The 21,404-nt window shown below is 41.4% G+C and overlaps 1 protein-coding gene across 1 annotated transcript in view; it reads left to right on the top strand.

Moving 5' to 3' along the window:
• Positions 1-14,367, top strand: part of GTF2H1 (general transcription factor IIH subunit 1) — a 35,918-nt gene extending 21,551 nt beyond the window's left edge. The window contains exons 9-15 of the mRNA XM_077818314.1: positions 1,200-1,287; positions 3,790-3,878; positions 5,096-5,213; positions 6,375-6,465; positions 9,432-9,547; positions 10,611-10,703; positions 11,380-14,367. Of these exons, the coding sequence (XP_077674440.1) occupies positions 1,200-1,287; positions 3,790-3,878; positions 5,096-5,213; positions 6,375-6,465; positions 9,432-9,547; positions 10,611-10,703; positions 11,380-11,466 (682 nt within the window). The 3' untranslated portion in view covers positions 11,467-14,367. The remainder of the gene's footprint in view (positions 1-1,199; positions 1,288-3,789; positions 3,879-5,095; positions 5,214-6,374; positions 6,466-9,431; positions 9,548-10,610; positions 10,704-11,379) is intronic.
• Positions 14,368-21,404: the final 7,037 nt, after the last annotated feature.

Here is a 21,404-nt window from a genome sequence, read left to right as displayed (position 1 = left end):
TGAAATGAGGGCTGCATTTTATCACTGCTGTTGTTGGGCATGGTCATAGACTGGATAACAAAGTAGTATATTAGCAATACAAATACTGGTATAGCATGGATAGATGGCAAATACCTAGAAAGCAGAGATTTTCCTGCACTGAACACCACCCCTGAAAAGTTAAAAATAAAGACAACCTGGCAAATACAGCATGCCAGGCAGAACTCAGAACAGACATCTGCTAAAATAAACATCCTGGAAACCCAGACATCAAGCAGTAACACCACATTTGAAGACAAAAACATCGAGAAAGTAGAATAGTTCACCTACTTGGGCAGCACCATCATGGCCAACAGAGACCTCAAGAAGGAAGTGACATCAAGGATAGGAAAGGCATCCAGAGCATTTATTCAACTTAACGTATGGAAAGCTAAGATACTCAGAACAAAATTGAAAATTTTCAATTCAAACGTAATCTCAGTGCTATCAAATGGCCTCGAACTGGAGATCTATCAAAATGTTAGACAGAAAACTAGACCCCTTTGAAAATAAGTGCCTATGACAGATCCTGGGCATTGGTTGGAAATACGTATTTACCAGCGAAGAGATGTGAGAAATCAGCCACCAGCCACTCATCTCCACCAGAATCAGAAGGAGTAGCTGTACTCCGGAAACTAACATGGATTCCCACATGAAGATGTTAAGTAGAAACTAACTGGTATGAGGAAACAAGGGCGTCCAAGAGACACTAAGAAAAACCCTTAACAGGGAGGACAGAACAGTAGATCTCAACACCATAGAGCAGATGGAAGCAGCAGCAAATAACAGAGGACTAAAAGAGAGTAGTTTCTGTCCTGTGTGCCAACACTGACATGGAAATGATGTGATGTAAATGCATTAACAGTAACACACCACATGTGTGACTAAAGTTTTAGTTGGCAGGAGGACTTCTTCACTGCAGTATGGTCCTGTTACCTCCCTGTCTATGTCAAGAGTACACTATTTTTTTCTTTGTGCAGAGATGAGGAATATTATCCCCATTGCCCGTCGTCCACAAAATACTGACCCTTTTTAGAGTGACACCCAGGGGTCCAGCATTTAAGTGCAGACCTTTTTGAAAGAAATAAAGATTAACCTACTACATGTCCTCAGTCTAAATGTCAGTCTCCCACAAGATGACTTATTGTTCGCTTCCTTTTAATACTGTCTTTTATTTTAAGAGAAGCACAAAATGATCACTACAGTGAGACCAGCAGTATGGATGGAAACTCCCGGGATTCAGATTTCTTTCAGACACCAATAAAAAAGGTATGAACAAAGTGAGTTTTCCACTGCAATTCCAATTGACGTATAATACTGCGAACAGCTGCATAAAGCATCATCTGCTTAAAAGTATGAAGAATGATATGAATAAAGTATTAAATACAACAGCCTTAAGATGAACATGCTGTTGACACAGAGCTCTTCATTTATTTAAATGCAAATAACTTTAATTGATAATACAATCTTCCTGTTTTTTTTTTTTCTTTCACTGAGTAAATATTGACATTTTCCCCCATACCTTTCTAATGGATCTTAAAAGGCATGTTCTGTTCATTGTGTGTGGTTGTATTTATGCATTACCACTGTAAGTGCCTGAGCACCTTTAGGAGAACATCCAGGCAAAGAATTAAGATATTAGTAGTTGCAACCACTGCATGGAATTAATATATTGAATACATTGGGGAAGGAATGCACACTTACTACTTATTAGTAAACAGAATGCTAATTTGATACTTAAGCTAAAAGGGTTGACCTTGCATCAGAATCATAGTGCTCAACTGAAAGTGAGTTTCAAATTTGATTGATTATTGGTGCACAAAAATGAGGCAACTATAGTGTTTCTCTTAGAATTTTTCCACAGAGCTGCTGTGTTCAGGATACTGGAATTATGTAAAAATTGCAAAGAAAATAGAATGTTTTGAATGACTGCATACTGCAATCCAAAAAGCTAAGGGGGAAAACTTCACTGACTTTTAACCTTTGCACATACGCTTCCCCCAACCCCCAAAAGTTACTTGAAATCTACACAAGTAACAAACAATTTGTAGAAAATACCCATTGTAGCTTTTGTGGCAGTCACTAGCTCTGACTTCACTATATGGTGCAGTTTTCAGTGGGAATGAACAACAGAGCAGGACTAAAGGAAAATCTCTCTACACTTAATGAATGAAGAAAGCAAGAGATCTCCAAAGCAGTTTTCACTTAATTTTCATTGTATCATATTTAAGTATACTACTGTTAATGATCCTTAATATTTTCTGCCACAAATGAACACCTTATTTAGCTACATATCTGCACTGGCTCTAGGGTTAAATTCCTGCACTAAAAACATTAACTCTGTTCCTTCCTCTTGTATTAAAGTAACATATGCACATAAACAGGGACTACAAAGGGTTGTTTATGTATGTGTGCACTTTTTTTTTAAAATGAGGTGGCTCTGATTATAAAAAAAAATCCAGGCCAGGATCTGCAGAAAAAGTAGTAAAGGCCATTAGTACTAAAACAAGCATGTGAACATGTTTTTTAAAAAAGGGAAGGTGGCAGGGAGCTCTGCCCATGGGATTTCAGTAGAGTATTTACCTAAATATGGCTTTGGTCGTGTTTTTCCTGTTCATATATTCATAGAGTGAGTTTTACTGTAACTTCCTTCAAAACTGGCAGACACTAGGTTCTTCGACAAGTTTCTGCTTTTATTAAAATTTCTCAAATGCTATTTAAAAATTTGTTTAACAAGACAATGATTTTGGAATTTTTAAACATTTTAGTTGGCTTCTGTGCTTTTTAGTTTAAAAATAGTAGAAATAATTTTACGATTGGATTTACCACCACGTAACTTCCAGTGCATTTAAACACTCAGCCCAATTTTGAAGCCCTCACCAAGCATTGACTCCAATTATAATTGTCTTACATTTTCAGAACTGACCAGTGGTATTGACAAAAAGAAAAGGAGTACTTGTGGCACCTTAGAGACTAACAACACTGTAGCTCACGAAAGCTTATGCTCAAATAAATTTGTTAGTCTCTAAGGTGCCACAAGTGCTCCTTTTCTTTTTGTCAATACAGACTAACACGGCTGCTGCTCTGAAACCAGTGGTATTGAGTGTCTTAAGTTCTGAGTGCCCAGTTTCAGATCCTTAAAGGGATCTGACTTTCCAAAAGTGCTGAGTACTTGCTCTCTGAAGACCTGGATCCTTTAAGATGTTAGGTTGGATACCCAGGAATGCTAGTCATTTGTAAAATTAGGCCTGTCTGTTTGTGTAAAGGTCTTTGAGATTTGGCTGAGATCATAGCACAGCATGTGGCCACTTCGTGCTGCGCTGCTGAGGGAATCTTAATCACTGGGCCAACAGCCTGCCATGGAAGGAAGACGCATTTATATGGGGGTAATCCACTTGTGGTATAGAGAAAATATGGCAGCTCTTAGGCCGCCATCCTCCTCCTTCCTTTTGCTGTTTCCAGTTGGGCTGTGATGAGAGAAAGGAGGTCCCCCTTTGCCATGGCAAATAGTATAGGGATCTTGTGGTCTTCACAGCCAGTGTCACTGAAAACTGAGCTAGACAACCAGAGCCACCTATACACCTCTCCTCCCAACCTACGCTGGTAATGCACTGCCAGAGCAGAGGATCTGAGCCACGTGGGCTTTTTTCATTTATCTTGGCTTTTTCCGTTCTCTTACCAGGAAACTATGACAAGGAAAAAAGCACAGTCTGTGTATGTGCAACTATATCATAAGTAATTTAGTTTTTATGGTCTCTTATTATATTGCAGGTGAAGCTACAGGAGGCTATTGAATATGAAGATTTAGGAAAGAATAATAGCATTAAAACTATTGCACTAAACCTAAAGAAATCTGATCGGTAAGTTCAACGGATAAAAGAAAACTGCAGTTCTTTGGATGTTTCAGCATATTAAAACTAATATAAATCTCTTTATGATCTATTCAGAATCAATCTGCCCCTAATATGCTAATCTGCTTTGTGTTTGAATGCTTCTAAATTAAAATTTAATTAATCTGAAACCTTGTTTAAACAAATTTTAGTTACCATTTTCAAAACTGTATCTTTAATTCATATCGACTTTTGAATTTAGTAAGCCTATTACAAATGATTACTAGAAGAGATCCATAATTTTAGTCTGAGTATGAAAATCTAACAAATGTACCTTATTAATTTAGTTTGAGATATCTTATAAGCATTTCTGTTGGTATGATGTATTTGGAAATATTTGCACTCTCTGCACAGACACAGATTGTACTTGGGTGTTGACTTGGGACAACTCTCAGTGGTTTGATTCACTACTTTTGTGATGGGCTGCCCTTTTGTCTTCCAGAACCTAAGCTTTCAGTTTGAAAAACATTGCAACTGTCAGGACAAGAGATACAAAGAGAACCTTCCAAATGTGAACCAATGGTGTAGTGGTGTTTGTCAAATACTAGTCCTGAGAGGTGGGACTTGCCCCACTCATCTGGAGTCTGTCAGTTTAAGTGACAGTAGTGCCAGTGCTGAGCAAAGCATAAAAGGGGTGATGACATGAAGGCCAGCTCTACGCTACAGACCTATGTTGGTATAACTACATCACTCAGGTGTGAAAAATCCATACCCCCGAGTGATAGTCATACCAGCCTTATCCCCCCACCCCGCCCCCCTTAGACAGCGCTTTGTCAATGGGAGAGCTTCTCCTGTCAATAAAGCTACTGCGTCTCAGAGGTGGATTAACTTGGCTGACAGGAGAGCTCTGCAGCTGTGCCGATGCAGCATTTTAAGTGTAGACCTGCCCTAAGATCTGCATAACAAAAAAATCAAGAATGGCATGTCCCTTCTCATTTTGCTGTCACGTATGGGAGAAAATTAGGTTGTAGGTGGAATTTGGAAGCTTACAGTTAAGTTTTAATTGTTTTACATTTCCAGTCAGACCACTGGATTTATTGATTTATTTAATTTTTAATAGAGGCCAAAAGCCAAGTTTGTACAGCACCTAAAATCTGAGAGGTGCGACTGCTACATAAATCTTAATCTACTGAGAATTAAGTTACCTTGTGTTTTGGTTTGTTTTTTTTCCCTTTCTCTTCCCATAGGTATTATCATGGTCCAACTCCAATTCAATCACAGCAATATGCAACCAGTCAGGATATTATTAATTCTTTTCATAGTATTAGACAAGAAATGGAAGCCTACATACCCAGACTAACTCAGGTAGGAAAAATTCATTTTAATTTAAATACAAAAAAGTAAAACTCCCTCCTTAATACTGGGAAGTTAGTGTCAAATTAGCTTTGTCTAGATATTTCTTGACTTACTAGAATTCTGGTACTTACAGAGTTTTGTCCCTCAAGATGAGCCTGATACTTTTCCGATTAAGTTGTGTAAAGTTGGAAACTATTTTAGAAGTGAAGTCTTCCATCAGAACAACACTTAATAAGTTGCAGAGCAGTGTTTTAGCCATACCACTTCAGCTCTTCTCTGAAGTTGTAATATTAAGACAAGTAACTACCATATTTGCTGGTAGTGATCGGCAAATCCTATAGCCCTCTCATACCTGCGAGGAAGCTCCAAATGTGGTGGAATCAGCATTGCTGTACTGCACAGGGTACAACAGAAAGCCACACATGGGGACTTAGCTCCACAACGTGAAGGTGGAGCTATCTCTGGCGGCCCTTACCTCAGGCACAGGGAGGGGTGGGGAAGGTTTGATGGCAATACAAGGTCACAGCCAGTGGGTTTGTGACTAAGTGGATCTGTAGGACACCGGTGCTACTACCTCTCCGAGGTTGCCAAATGGCTGCATGTGTGCTGTGCCCTCAGGTTGACTGGGGCAGCTGGTTCTCGTAACTTCCTTTGCACTCAGAAAATTTACTTTTGGCCCTTATTAAATTACCACAATGTTTGTGCATCACAGTTCTAGTAAAGTCATGAGGACCAATGAAAATTTTCCTTCACTTGTCATATTGCCTTATTAAAAGTTTGAATGATCTTGACTTACATCCAATACATGCACTAGTTCGGCAATATCATGTGCATGTTAAGAACCCCCACCATAGACATCAAGTAGAGAACAATACTGGTGGACAGGTGCTGTCTGGGTTCCCATCATGGTTTCTGGAACTTCCAAAGGCAACATGAGTTAATGCTTAGTAGAACTACATGTCCAGTTCCCTATCCCATCAATGGGGAGATGACTTTTATACTTGCAAAATTCAAAATTATTTCAATCTTAAGATCACTAACGTACGTCCGGATGGATATGTCTGGGCCAGTGCAGTTCACGCTTTTCTTTAAGACTTTGTCCAGAATGTTTTAAAGCGAGTCACTGGGGAAAACGATATGAAAGGGCTTTGGGGGTTTTTTTTTCCTCAGGTTCTTTCAAGTGGTGCTGCTACTAGCACCATCACAGCCCTGTCACCTGGAGGAGCCCTTATGCAGGGTGGGACACAGCAAGCCATAAACCGTAAGTTTTCGCATAGTAAGTTATCTTGTAGCCGTATAGGCTACACCAACAGCAAGGTGGCGTGCCCTGGCTTTTTAAATTTTTGGATACAACAGGTTATACTGACAAAGCAAATGCAGAGACATTCATTGAAAATACTCCTTGCAAAGTATAGAAGTTATCAGGCGGAAGGAAAGGAAAAAGGACAAAGGAAAAATTCTGAGAGAAACTAGCAATCCAGTCTGCCCGATAGGGAAGCAGTGGTGGCTCTGGTGCAGAGGTAAATGGAATTTAAGTTAGCTAGGAGCAAACAAAGCCAGACTGACTCTCAGAATATTAAGTTATTTAAAAGGTAAAACCATTTATTACTCCTCCACTAAAGGCCCTGTCTAGCTGCTTCCAACCTGTTGCCACCATTTTGAGCAGATAGGGTGAAACCCAAGTGGCCATTCTGTTGAGTTGAGGACAGCCAGTAAGCCTACTTTCTCCTCCAATATCTCTGCTCACGCTTAGGTGCTTTCATCTCTACACCTGCTTTGTGTAGGCTTCTCCTCCCCCTTCTTTCTCCTCCTGCTGGCTTTCTGCAGTGGTAGAAATGAGGAATCACAAAAGATAAGAGGTAGCAGCAGCAGTCCAGCTGCCAGATGTACACAAATGAAAGCTCTGAAGCCTTGAGTTAAGGGCTAAACTCAACACTCCCTGGCCTTGGAAGGTATGCCACAGTGTAAAAGCAGAGGGGTAGCTTCTTGGCTCTTACATTTTCTCTGCCATTTACAAAATAAAGCTTCATTTATGCTAGGGGAGCAAGCTGTAGATTTTATTTGGAAACAGATTTTGTAACCAAATCTGTCTGTGAAATAATTGTATGCAGTGTAGTTGTAGCTGTGCCAATCCCAAGATATTCGAGAGATAAGGTGGGTGAGGGGATATCTTTTATTGGACCAGTTGAGAGAGATGAGCTTTCCGAGACCTGAAGAAGAGCTGTGTGTGGCTTGAAAGTTACTCCGAGTGTCACAGCTAAATGGACTTAGCTGTGATGCTCGGAGTATCTTTTGAAGAACTGTGTGTGGCTCAAAAAGCTCGTCTCTCACCAAAAGAGATATTACATCATCCACCTTGTCTCTATGAAATAATTGCTCAATGTTAATTTTTCTTATGGATTACAGAGGCATAACTGTTCTACACAGGCCCTATATGTCCACTTAGTTCTTCCCCTTTCAACCGATCCTGCTTATACCTCCTTGAGCTCCAGCCTCTTCAGCCTTGCAGCGACTAAGCTGAGTCCCTGTAAGGCCCAGTTTGCACTCTTACTTCCCTGCTAACTGACAGGAAGCATCACAGAAACAAGGGCAGAAGTAGCCACAGTCAGGTACCACAAGGGAAAGTGTAGAGTGCACTTCAGAATGGATGAAAAGGGGTCAATAAAAGGTGGGAAAGGACAGGGTTTTCCCTCCCATGCTGTCAGGTTTTGTTTTGTATTCTACCCCACTTCTGCAACCCCAACTCCACTCTTAAAAAAAATAATACCTTATTCAGCAGGCCACAAGTTCTACCCTCAAGAATGCAGAAAGGGTAGAAGTGAATACAAATTAAGCAGGCATAGTAAGTTGCTACATAGGATGGATCCGCCCAAAATGCAAGGTGTAGTAAGACCTTGGGGGTATTATAGAGAGCTAAAGTGCTCAATTCTGGTGTTGGGGTAATGCATAGGTCAAAGCTTACAAGTACCTGCAAATAGTATTGGGGGCCAGGTTTATAATGAGGCCATGCTGAGTTGCAAGCTCCTTAATGAAATAAACTCAAACAGCGGCATTGTTTGTGGCCTCTGTTTGGAGTTCTGCTGAGACCGTCGAGTTCAGGTTACTGTGAGTTTGTATTACTTGATCACAGCTATTACCCTTTTGTGGTTCTGCTGCACGATACTTCTTTGCAGTACGCTTTGGCATGGGGAAGGACTGGGTGACTGCTCTGGAGAGCTGCAATTAGGTATTGAATTGAACCAGACTGAATAAATTGCTGCCTGCCTGTGAGAAGCCAGGAGAGAGCAGCATGTGTGTGAAAAAGCAGAGGGTGAGATGAACTCTGGCCAGGAATGGTTTCAGGGCCTGGCTTCACTGCGGGAAAAAAAGCTGTTTTTTACCCAGGACTAGCTCAGACACAGTAGTTACCCTCAAGTAAAAGACGGAGCCTTTTTTAGCAGTGAAGACAGAGACCTTAGAGACTTGGGCTCAACTATACCTAGCCCTACGTAGGTGTGTAAGGGGCACAGGGGAGACAGCTCAAAGATCTTTCCCCTCACGGCCCCGCATGGGAGTCTGAGGCCTGGCATTTTGGAAGCACAAGGACTCCGTGCAGTTAGTACCCACACTGCAATGGCACGAACCTCCCCAAGGGAGCAGGCCAGGCCATCCTCATGCAGGAGCAAGGGCAGTATTTTTCTCCTCTCTACCCTCTCTGCCACCGTGATCTTGCCCCTACCCCTGTATGTCATGAGGAGGGAAGGACCCTGATTATGTGAGTCAGTAGGATCCAAACTGATTGTGCTGCTTCTGCTCCACAATGAGTGGATTGTGATAGTGTTGCACACTTCAGGTTGGGGAAGTGCTCAGTGGGGGCTGAGGGTGAGAGTCCCCGGGAGGAAAATGGAGGATGTAGTAGGAGGATGTAGTAGCAGGTTAAGGTCCAGTGTTCCTAACCTCTCTGGGTGGTTCTTCGGGTCCTGTTACCTCCAAGGGGATACATTTAATAAACACTGTTAACTTTAAATGAGCCCTAGAGCATCTTTTTTAAGAGACTTGTAGACTATAAAGAAATAGTGTAATTGACTCTCTGCTTGTGGACTGGCACAATACAGTTGTTTGAGCCCTAGACTGCTCCTGTTACAGGTATCAAACATCTTTCTTTATGTATTAGCCAGCTCTTATTTTACTTACACGTTACATAAATTAAGTGACATGCCTTTTAGAAAATTTCTTTTCCTGTTGCAGAGATGGTGCCAAATGATGTTCAGTCTGAACTGAAACACTTGTATGTGGCAGTTGGGGAGCTACTGCGACACTTCTGGTCCTGCTTTCCTGTTAATACACCATTCCTAGAAGAAAAGGTAAGAGGGATTGATGGTATAAACTTGCCAGTATAAATGTCAGTGTGTCTTGTAACGGTGTATGTTCTGTAATGAGACCATTGAAAGTATTTTTATTCAAGCTGTAGTATCACATTATCAATCATGTGGTGTATATAACTCTACATGATGATTGTCCTTTCACTCTTGAAATGATTATGGACAGAAGGCACTATGTAAAAACAGCATAATTAACTCAGCAGATCTGCTCACTCTGCATAATTGGAGTGTGATCTGCCAATGCTATTGCCTAAAACTGTTTTTTGCTGTCCTGTTAACTACAGTACAGAAGAAGGGGCTGAATACTTGTGGCTCAGAAATTGTCGTATTACCTATATTCCAATTGTAGAATCCTGATTACTGGTAATGACTGATTACTGGTAATGAGAACTGGAAAGAACATACAATCAACCTTGGATCTCAAAATCAAGATAACAGTGGTAGGCAGGAGAGAACTTGTCTAAACAGAGCAAGTTTAGTATAGAATCTCACACACATCCACAGAATCATTGTGCCATTCTAGTCACCTTGCAGAGTATAACTGCACTTCAAAAAGGTTAGAGCATGGGGTTAAGAATCGGAAACAAAGCATAGGATTCTAGCTCTGCCACTGTAGGTTACTGTGTGAAATAAAAACTTCTATTCAGATGGCTTGGGCCTTCTACTGCAACACTTAAAAAAAATCATAGTGTGCTGTTGGCTTGAAGCAGAGAGATAAATAATGTTAAATGTGAGGTGTTGCTGACAAAGATACTGTAGAAATTACCACAGTACAGGTGTAAAGCATATTATGCTCAGTTAAACAGCTTAAGTTTAAGAAAAATGCAGAGCCATTTAGTGCTTGTTTCCAGTTGTTTAAAGCAAAAAGATTATCACATTTTCAATACAGTAAGTGCTTCCTAGCAATTTGCTTTAACTGTACATATTTACAGTAATCCTAGGTACTAGCTTCAAGGTATTTCAATTTGCAGGAGCAATTTGCTGAAAGCAAGAAAATGTTCATGTGAAGGAGTTTGTACTCTTTTTTCCTGTTGATCTCTTTCAGGTTATGAAAATGAAGAGTAACTTGGAAAGATTTCAAGTTACAAAGCTCTGTCCATTCCAAGAAAAAATTCGGAGACAGTATTTAAGCACAAATGTAAGAGGAAAAAGTATTCTTTCCAATTTCAATTATTTGTGCACATATTGATCTTTTAAAAAAAATAACTGACTCATATTTATCACAGGATGGCAGATTTTGGTCTCCTGTATTTGGGGGGTTTTAATTTGTTCCGTTAACTACACGTATAATGCTTAATTTTTCTTAAGTGTATTTCTCTCATCATCATCTCTCTACCCACCCCCCCCCCCAAAAAAAAACAAAAAAAAAAAACATGGCTGATGGAGAAAAGGATGTTAGGGGTATTATATTTTGGAATAATTTTCTCCTTTTATTATCTTTCAAGTTGATAGTCTGATTTCTCAATGACCGGATGAATGGCCTATTTAGCTAGTTTCCAGTGACTATGGAAAGTGCTTTTAAGTACAGCACTTGAACATAAGTTGTCCACATAGTTTCCCTTGAACTAGCTAACTGCATATCCACTGTCTTTACTGATACTCTCCCATACTTGACTTCGAGACATTTTGTAATTGAAACTTGCAGCCAATTCCCCTCTCACATCACATACCCTGATGCAACTCCCTAGGCTTTAGAGGAGTTACTCCTGATTCCTCATACTGAGAGAAACAACAATCAATCCCATTTATGTTTGAGCAGAGTAAGGGCACACGTTTCTCAGATACTGGGATGATCCCTTTGTTTTATCTTTCAGTTGATAAATCACATAGAAGAGATGCTGCAGACAGCCTACAATAAGTTCCACACGTGGCAGTCCCGACGTATGCTGAAGAAAACGTGAAGACTCCTGCTATAAAGGTTGGAGAGGGAAATCTGCAATAGCTGTAGGAACACAACCTGGCAAATGTGCAGTTCTTAGATATTGCAGGAACATCTGCAATATGTGGATTCCTGGAAATGTTGCTAACTGAACTTGCACATTTTTTGGAAAAAGACCTGTGATTAAACTTGAAACTAGGGAAAAATTGAGGAAGAACCAAAACAGAAGAGCTGAGAGGCAAAAAAAATAACATATTTAAGATGCTGTTTACTGCAGTTACTCAGGAACTGCTTTTGATTTGCATAAAGAGCTGCTTTCAGAAATAAACTTTAAAAAGGGTGTATTAATAAAATCTGAAACTGTTTGTCTAATTTTTTTAAAATGTGTATGGCACAGGGTAGAATGTAATGTTTTTCTTCACTGGATTCTGGCATTTTATTGAATTCTGTTTGTACTTACTGAAACAAAGGTTAACAATGACATTTTAAATATAGCTGAGACTGTTTGTGCTTCAAACATCTGACAAGATTAGCTGTCAGAAGACCAGCTTCGGCCATATGTTTCCCCACAAACTGGAAGCAACAGACATTGCACTGAAAGCTGTTTATGGTTTGGAGTCCCTAAAGGCATGAGTGGGGGAGGGCACACTTTTGCCTCGTGTCTTGGATTTTTATGCAGAATATTTTCAGCCATCAAGTTTGCATGTTTTCCTTTGAATGCAAGGGTTGCTATTGCATTTTTTTTTAAGGTGGCATCTGTTTTGAGAAGGAGAGAATGCATTTTCTAAAATAAAAGTTTCTTACTAAAGAACTAGAGGAAAAGTCACTTACTTTCACCTCTTAGAAGAGAGAGATTGCTCCTAAATCTGTTTTTCTCCACTCTTCCTTGTTGACTGTTACACTATTTTTGGCGAATTGATAATCATTGCAAAAGAGTGAAAAGTGTGTGAATACACAAGCTCCTGAGGTATCTGGAATCTGTGCCATACTTTGTTCCAAATACATAAACTGTGAGTTGATCATAAAACCTATCTGTCTTGTATTAAATATTTGACTTGGAGACAAAGTAAACCTGTTCTATATTAGTAGATGCAGTAATGACACACTGTATTTCATTGTTTCATTTTGATCATTAACAAGGCCCATGGTATGGGCTACTGAGTTTTTGACTTGGGTTAAATGTGACTGTTGGAGAATTGGGATGTATTTAATACACTGAAACAACTCAGAATGACAGTACGTATTTAAGAGCAGACAGCCATTCAAATTGGAGACTGACTCATCAGCCTTCAGAATGGCTTACCTGAGAGAGACAGATGAGCATTGCAATGGTACTTAAACCCTACAGCATGTTGTCAGTAAGGGGATGGCACCTAATCCTGACAAAATGTGTGTGTGTTTACACACACACACACACACACACACACACACACACACACACACACACACACAGAGTAGCAGAATCTATCTATGGTGTCCATGCTCTACCGCTACTCCCTTTGAAGGGGTGGAGGGTTTTCCTCATTGAGTAAAGTATGTAAGCTACATGCTTATTGTATGCACTTTTTGTGGGTTGCATAGTCTGATAAGGTTTTTGGTACAATCAGAATTTCTCTCCCTGTCTGCACTGACGAAGCCTGGTTTAGAAATTTAATAATGCATTGTTAACCTAGCTTCCCTCAATCTGCCCTTGCAGATAGGTGCTTGTTATCTGCTCTGTGGTAACTAATACGGTTCTGCTACCACACAGACTGCTGGGTTTAGTAAGAGGAACAGTTTTTCTAACCTTACATGGTGAAAAGCGTAGTAAGGGGAAGAGGTAGGGGAGCCATCTTGCTAAAAATGCAATGTGTGTGTTCTGGTAGTATATGGTCCTACTGTCCGTGTAGAAACAAAGTAACCTACTTCTCCGTGAACTAAAACTAAAGTAAACCTAATTCATCCCTGCTCTAATTCCACTGGATTTTAATGGACTCATATCAGGGAGACATTGACCCACAATAGTTGTCTTTAACATTGGACACCTATCAGTGTCATACATCTCGCTTTTTAAATAGCCACAAAGAGAGCAGTATGCTCCAAAATAAAGTAAATCTAAGTGGCTTTTTTTTTAACTGTAGTACATTTCTCAGTGGGAGAACTTTCATCAGACCAGGAATGAGGAAAATTGATATAGTTGCATTCTAATGTTCCCTGGAGCTATGATAAACTTAAGCAAGATTGCACTGAATTTTTTTTTAAGCAGTTGCACTGTTTTAACATTACAAAGGTAGGGTTTTGAACATCAAATTAAGTGGCATTTAGGCTGAAGCAACAGCATTAACAACTCCTGGAAATGTTGTTGGGCAAAACGTTTAGTAAGTTTCAGGGCATATGCACACTGTCCGTACACTCTGGGGAATCCTTGCCTTGCAATCATTGTTTGAGGGAGGGATATGTTCCTCTTCACAGGTCCTTAGGTTTACATGGATACCAGGGAGCTTGTTGCTACCTAAATGTGTGATGGATTAATAAAACATGTGTTGAGAAGAAATGCTGAAAGCAGCAGTTCTGACCACGAACAATTTGAGCTAGGCTGCTATGCACTGCGCATATTGCTCTTTCAAATATTTTGGCAATAAAAGATGCAAGCCCCTCCTAAAGTAAGGGAGGCAGTCACCCTCTCTCCTACAAATTGAAATACTTTACATACCTTTCTCCTTTTTTGTCTCCTGACAGCATTGATTTCAATACTTTTGTAGCATGGTCAAAAAAGTGACCTGACAATTCCTTAACCATTTTGAAACTGAATCATTCGCTACCTTGCATTATATGCCAATTGGAATCTTTTATACTGACTTGTATTTTTAAAGGAAATTCATACAACTTGTATCACTGGCATTGATTCAAAGTATTTGTAGAATAAACCCTACTGAATTCTGCAGTCAAGTCTTCTCTAATGCTTCCGACTATGTATTTTGCGATGTTCAAACAAATTGAAACCAAAACAAACTCTATGGGTCTCAGCCAAAGGTGCTGCATATGGCATAAGCTCAGCTCTCTTCTTGGCAGTAGAGTGCTTTTCAGAAGAGGACTTACTTGCGGCAAAGGAATCCTCTTTATTCTGTGACTGAAACATCTTCTGAAATTCCTCATTTAGCTTTTAAATGTAGGAAGCATTTCATTGTTCCTGCAACAGTAGAGTACCATCTTCCTATTGCTACTCTGTTCTCTTGTAATGACTTTTCCCAGTCAGTCGTACAACAGCTATTGGATAAGAGGACATTGGTGGTATATTAACCTGCTCCCCTCTTAAGTCTTGGAGCTTTACGGTAATATAGGAAAACCCTAGTATTTATATATACTAACATAGCAACTTTAATTACCAAAAATACTTTACAACCTATAGGTACTGTAACAATTGCATCATCTATCACTCAAAGGCAGGCTTTGCTAGGGTGGAAGATGGCAGCTACTTAACAGCATATACTAACCCTAAAAATGAGAATGGAAAGTAAAGAATTTCATCTACTGAATTCTTATGGCTACAGTGACTAGTTACACTGGAATCTGGCAAAAAACAAAACAAAAAAATGGACTAGTCCTTGTGGGATCTTGAATGAGAATATGGGGTTGGGTCCTTCAGCTGGAGGCCTCACTGAAAGACGGATACTCTGCTACTACCAGAAGCACTATGCTAACGCTGGGCCATTGACTCAGAGGAAAGGGTGCCATCTGTCGTATGGGCAATGCTACTTCCTCTGCATGCATGAGTTTTGTTGTATACAGTCTGACCCTTCTTGATCCTCTACAATTTCTACACAGTCCAAAGTCATAGGGCTGTACTATAACATCTCTGTTCCTTGCTTCTCTTTATTTTAAATCAAGGTAGGCGGTGGCCTAAAAAGGCAGGTTTTTCCATATAAAGTTAAGCAAGGTGCTCAATTAATTATACAAGAAATAAGTAAGCTGCAGCATCTTTAAAATCATCACTTCCACAGGAGCTCTGCCAGCCACCCACCAACCCCTTCATCAGGTAGAAAACCTGTCCAAACAGGTATCTTTTGCACATGCCTGGAAAGTCATGAGATTTGGGCTATTTTGGATCAGGGGAAGAGTGCCAGAGTCTGAGCCATCACAACACCTTGCCCGTCCTCTTTCATATAGTCAGCTTCAGTTCCCCTGCTGACCACAGCTGTGGCAGAATGGCACAGGGGAAGGAGTGATCCCTCCAGTAGGCTAGTCCTGGGCCACTCAGGGCTTTGCAGGTCCTAACTAACCCCTAAAATTCCACCCAGACACCAATAGGCAGCCATTGCAGATTCTAAAGCACTGTTCTTTTTCTCCCCACATCCCCTCAATAAGTAAGCCACTGTGTTCTGCAACAGCTTTAGTCTCCAGTTGATTTTAAGGTGTAACACAGAGCTGGCAAAAATGTAGGATTTCCAGTTCATGGGTAATGTTGCGGGTTTGGGCTAAATCAGACTAGATCCAAATTTTTCAAACATTTCACGTGAACCAGAAATCTCCAAAAAAGTCATTTTGGAAACACTGACAGGTTGTGCTTACAAAACCAAGTTTGCTGCCCAAGATCTTGATGGCTGCTGAGTGAAAATGACATTCTTGTCTGTTTCACAACTGCTATTAGCAGCCTAAAACTGACAACATCAATTTCACTCAACTATTGGAGTTGGCAGGGGCAGCCCTGCCATGCAGACTGTCCTGGGCTGGGGAACCTCAGGACTTGCAGACTCTTGGCCGAGCTGGCTCCCTGAACTGCAGTCTTATCCAATGGGACTTTCCCAGAGCCATGAACCCTGGAAGATTGGGTTCCCCAGCAAGTTGCCAGGTTTCCTACAGAAACCTGCTGAGCAGGCAAGGGTCTACTGGAACCCTGACACTGATCTGCCAAAAGTTCACTGAAGCCTGTGATGTTTCCTGAAACATTTTGGGTTGCAACAAATTGGCATTTTCTAATAAAACTGTTCAGTCAAATTTCCAACCAGCTCTAGTAGAGTCCAATGTAGAGTGCATTGCAATAATGTAATCTTAATGTAACAAAAAAGCCTAGATAAGGGTGGAAAGGTGACAACATCCTAGCTAGCTGCAGATGGGTCACTACTGTAATATGGAATAAACAGCACCTGGGAGTGTGTCCAAAAGTCACCCTTCAGTTGCAAACACTAGCAATTAATGGCAAATATACTCCTTTAGTCAAAGGGAGGGATTGATTCAGAGAGTTTAAAGCCAGAAGGGACCATTAGGTCATCTTGTTGGACCTCCTGTATATCACAGGCCATTAAATTTAGAATCCTAGAAATGTAGGGTTGGAAGGGACCTAGAGACATCGAGTCCTGCCCACGGAGGCAGGATCAGGTAAATCAAGACCATCCCTGGCAGGTGTTTTTCAAAGCCTCCAGGATGATGGGAATTCAGCAACAAGCCTATTCCAGAATTTAACTACCCGTATAGTTAAGTCATCATCTTAGCATATACACAACATGCCTCAGGTGGCACATGACCAGGATTCATCACCAATTTGGTCCACTGGTTGGATCATTAGCTTTTCCCAAAATCTAAACCTATATCTCCCTTGCTGCAGATTAAGCCAATTACTTCTTGTCTTACCTTCAGTGAACAGGGAGAACAATTGATCACCATTCTCTTTATAACAGCCCTTAATCCTTTTTAAACCTTTCTTCATAGATCAGATTTTCTAAAGCTTTTATCAACATTGTTGCTCTCCTCTGGTCTCTCTCCAGTTTCTCCACATCATTCCCAAAGCGTGGCACCCAGAACTGGACACCGTACTCCAGCTGAGACCTCACCAGTGTCACGTAGAGTGAGACAGTTATATCCCCCATCTTACATACAACACTTCTGTTAATACACCCCAGTCTTTTCACAGCTGCACCACATTGCTGACTCACGTTCAATTTGTGATCAACTCTCATCCCCAGATCCCTTTTAGCAGTTGTCATAAATATAAAGGGAAGGGTAAACACCTTTAAAATCCCTCCTGGCCAGAGGAAAAACCCTTTCACCTGTAAAGGGTTAAGAAGCTAGGATAACCTCGCTGGCACCTAACCAAAATGACCAATGAGGAGAAGAGATACTTTCAAAGCTGGAGGGGGGAGAAACAAAGGGTCTGGGTCTGTCTGTGTGATGCTTTTGCCAGGGACAGAACGGGAATGGAGTCTTAGAACTTAGTAAGTAATCTAGCTAGAGATGCATTAGATTCTGATTTCTTTAAATGGCTGAGGAGATAAGCTGTGCTGAATGGAATGGATATTCCTAGTTTTGTGTCTTTTTGTAATTTAAGGTTTTGCCTAGAGGGATTCTCTATGTTTTGAATCTGATTACCCTGCAAGGTATTTGCCATCCTGATTTTACGGGGGTGATTCTTTTTACTTTTTCTTCTCTTAAAATTCTTCTTTTAAGAACCTGATTGCTTTTTCATTGTTCTTAAGATCCAAGGGTTTGGGTCTGTAGTCACCTATGCAAATTGGTGAGGATTTTTATCAAGCCTTCCCCAGGAAAGGGGGTGTAGGGCTTGGGAGGATTTTGGGGGGGAAAGACATTTCCAAGCGGGTTCTTTCCCTGTTATATATTTATTAGATGCTTGGTGGTGGCAGCAATAAAGTCCAGGGGCAAAGGGTAAAATAGTTTGTACCTTGGGGAAGTTTGAACCTAAGCTGGTAAAAGTAAGCTTAGGAGGTTTTCATGCAGGTCCCCACAGCTGTACCCCAGAGTTCAGAATGGGGAAGGAACCTTGACAGCAGTACTCCTACCTCACCAGTTATTTCCCATTTTGTAAGTTACGCATTTGGTTTTTCCTTCCTAAGTATATTTTGCACTTGTCTTTATTGAATTTCATCTTGCTGATTTCAGATGAATTCTCCCAGTTACCTTGGTATTGAGCCCAATAATTTGTTTGACTAAAGCATAACTTCCAGAAAGGCATCCAGTCTTGATTTGAAGACATTAAGAGATGGAGAATCCACCACTTCCCTTGGTAGTTTGTTCCCATGGTTAATCACCCTCCCTGTTAAAAATTTGTGTATACATTTCTAATTTGAATTTGGCTTCAGCTTCCAGCCACTCACTTTTATTATACTTTTTGCTGCTAGGATAAAGAGCCCTTTAGAACCAGGGTATTTTCCCCCCCTGAAGATACTTGTATACTGTAATTAAGTCAGTTCTCAATATTCTTTTTGATTAGCTTAACAGACTGAGCTCTTAAGTTCCTTAAATTCATCTCTGGCATAGCTCAGTCATCTCAAGGCTGTATTTGTTCCAATATGAGCTGTTCCTAAAAAGCGTATGTGAAGGGGATTTGCCTACCCAACCCTAGTAATAAGCTTAATACCCCTTGTGCAGGACCTATACTTGGTTTACCATTGTTCACCATTTCTTTACATAACAAGACACAAGAGAGTCCAAGTCAGTACAAGCTGTCCCCATTTCTATGATGCTAGCAAGTTAAGCATTTTAAAAAACAAAAAATACACAATGTCCACTAGAGGGCACATAAATAAAGTCCTGGCTGCAAAAGCAGGAACAGCTGGTGATAGTAAATCAAGAAGGGGAGGGAGAACTGCAAAAGAGATCACAGTAAAGTGAGCTAAATTTATACACCCAAAGTTCACGTACACTCTTCTATCCAACTTAAACAAAAGAGCCTGATTTCCTCATTTTAAAAACTACCCTTTTGCTTATTCTGTCTTGGTTGCAGGTGTGGTGTCTGCATGGCCCCCAGCAGAATGGGCCCTGATCCTGACTGGGGCCATTGAATGTGACTACAATATAATAAAGTTGATGAACATCAATTCTGAAAATGACACAAAAGATGCCTCAATGAGCCCCAAACACTAAGCTGTGAGCACAGACCTAACGCGTTCTCCGCAAAGCACCGTACAGCCCTCACAGTCTGGAAGGTGGCAAGAGATTTCAGCGTGAACCTTCTGAAGCTGCTTTTCCTTCTCCGTGGATTTATTTTTCTGAGATCAGACCTCACCAGCTTCTCCACTATTTCCTACTATGGGAATTACCCTCCACCTGTGACTGAGCTGGGCTTTCAGTTAGCCCATTCCCTGCTGTGTAAGTGCTATTTAGCCATCTCAGCTGAAAGACTTTATTGGGCTCATGTCCAGCCCAGCTTCCTTCTCCTCTCTGGCTCCCTCCAGAAGACCCCATGGAGCTGCCCTACTGCTCCCCAACTAGAGGGGGCCAGGCAGGCTGTTGCTGCTTCATCCTATCTGAGCCAAACTCCTCCTTTCCCAGCAGGGCTGGCTCACTGCCTGACCACATAAGGATGAAAGCTTGTTCTGTCCAGCAGTGAGGTAGGCCCTGCCTTTCCCTGCTGCTTCAGGGGGGCTGTTGGTCCTTCAGGTCGCCCTAGGAAGGCATTCACCAATATCTGCAACAGGGAGGATGTTTCTATGCGCTTATCAAGCTCAGAACCTAAAGCTCTCCAAAGGGAGCAGCTTCCCTGAAGCTATGGGAGCCTAAACACCATTTCGCTCTCCAAAATTTCAGTGCTTACGTAACCAATTCCTTTCCCCATGGACTCAGGTTAGGAACGATCTGCATTATGATAAGTCCTTGAGCAAGGGGTGTATCTTCAAGTGTACTACCCTGTTGTCTATCTCCCAGCCACAGGGTCCCCCGCCTGTAACCACAGCACCATCCTTGACTCTGAGTTCTCCTAGATCTGCCTGGCTGCCCATAGAATCATAGAATATCAGGGTTAGAAGGGACCTCAGGAGGTCATCTATTCCAACCCCCTGCTGAAAAGCAGGACCCATACCCAATTAAATCATCCCAGCCAGGGCTTTGTCAAGCCTGACCTTAAAAACTTCTAAGGAAGGAGATTCCACCACCTCCCTAGGCAACGCATTCCAGTGTTTCACCACCCTCCTAGTGAAAAAGTTTTTCCTAATATCCAACCTAAACCTCCCCCATTGCAACTTGAGACCATTACTCCTTGTCCTGTCCTCTTCCACCACTGAGAATAGTCTAGAACCATCCTCTCTGGAACTACCTCTCAGGTAGTTGAAAGCAGCTATCAAATCCCCCCTCATTCTTCTCTTCTGCAGACTAAACAATCCCAGTTCCCTCAGCCTCTCCTCATAACTCATGTGTTCCAGACCCCTAATCATTTTTGTTGCCCTTCACTGGACTCTCTCCAATTTATCCACATCCTTCCTGTAGTGTGGGGCCCAAAACTGGACACAGTACTCCAGATGAGGCCTCACCAATGTCGAATAGAGGGGGACGATCACGTCCCTTGATCTGCTCGCTATGCCCCTACTTATACATCCCAAAATGCCATTGGCCTCTTGGCAACAAGGGCACACTGCTGGCTCATATCCAGCTTCTCGTCCACTGTCACCCATAGGTCCTTTTCCGCAGAACTGCTGCCTAGCCATTCGGTCCCTAGTCTGTAGCTGTGCATTGGGTTCCTCTGTCTTAAGTGCAGGACCCTGCACTTATCCTTATTGAACCTCATCAGATTTCTTTTGGCCCAATCCTCCAATTTGTCTAGGTCCCTCTGTATCCTATCCCTGCCCTCCAGCGTATCTACCACTCCTCCCAGTTTAGTATCATCCGCAAATTTGCTGAGAGTGCAATCCACACCATCCTCCAGATCATTTATGAAGATATTGAACAAAACCGACCCCTGGGGCACTCCACTTGACACCGGCTGCCAACTAGACATGGAGCCATTGATCACTACCCGTTGAGCCCGACAATCTAGCCAACTTTCTACCCACCTTATGGTGCATTCATCCAGCCCATACTTCCTTAACTTGCTGACAAGAATACTGTGGAAGACCATGTCAAAAGCCTTGCTAAAGTCAAGATACAATACATCCACTACTTTCCCTTCATCCACAGAACCAGTAATCTCATCATAGAAGGCGATTAGATTAGTCAGGCATGACCTTCCCTTGGTGATCCATGTCAGCCACTGATTTG

This window comes from Eretmochelys imbricata, chromosome 6 (assembly GCF_965152235.1).
Source record: "Eretmochelys imbricata isolate rEreImb1 chromosome 6, rEreImb1.hap1, whole genome shotgun sequence".
Lineage (NCBI taxonomy): Eukaryota > Metazoa > Chordata > Testudines > Cheloniidae > Eretmochelys > Eretmochelys imbricata.
This window is presented reverse-complemented; position numbering and strand designations above follow the sequence as displayed.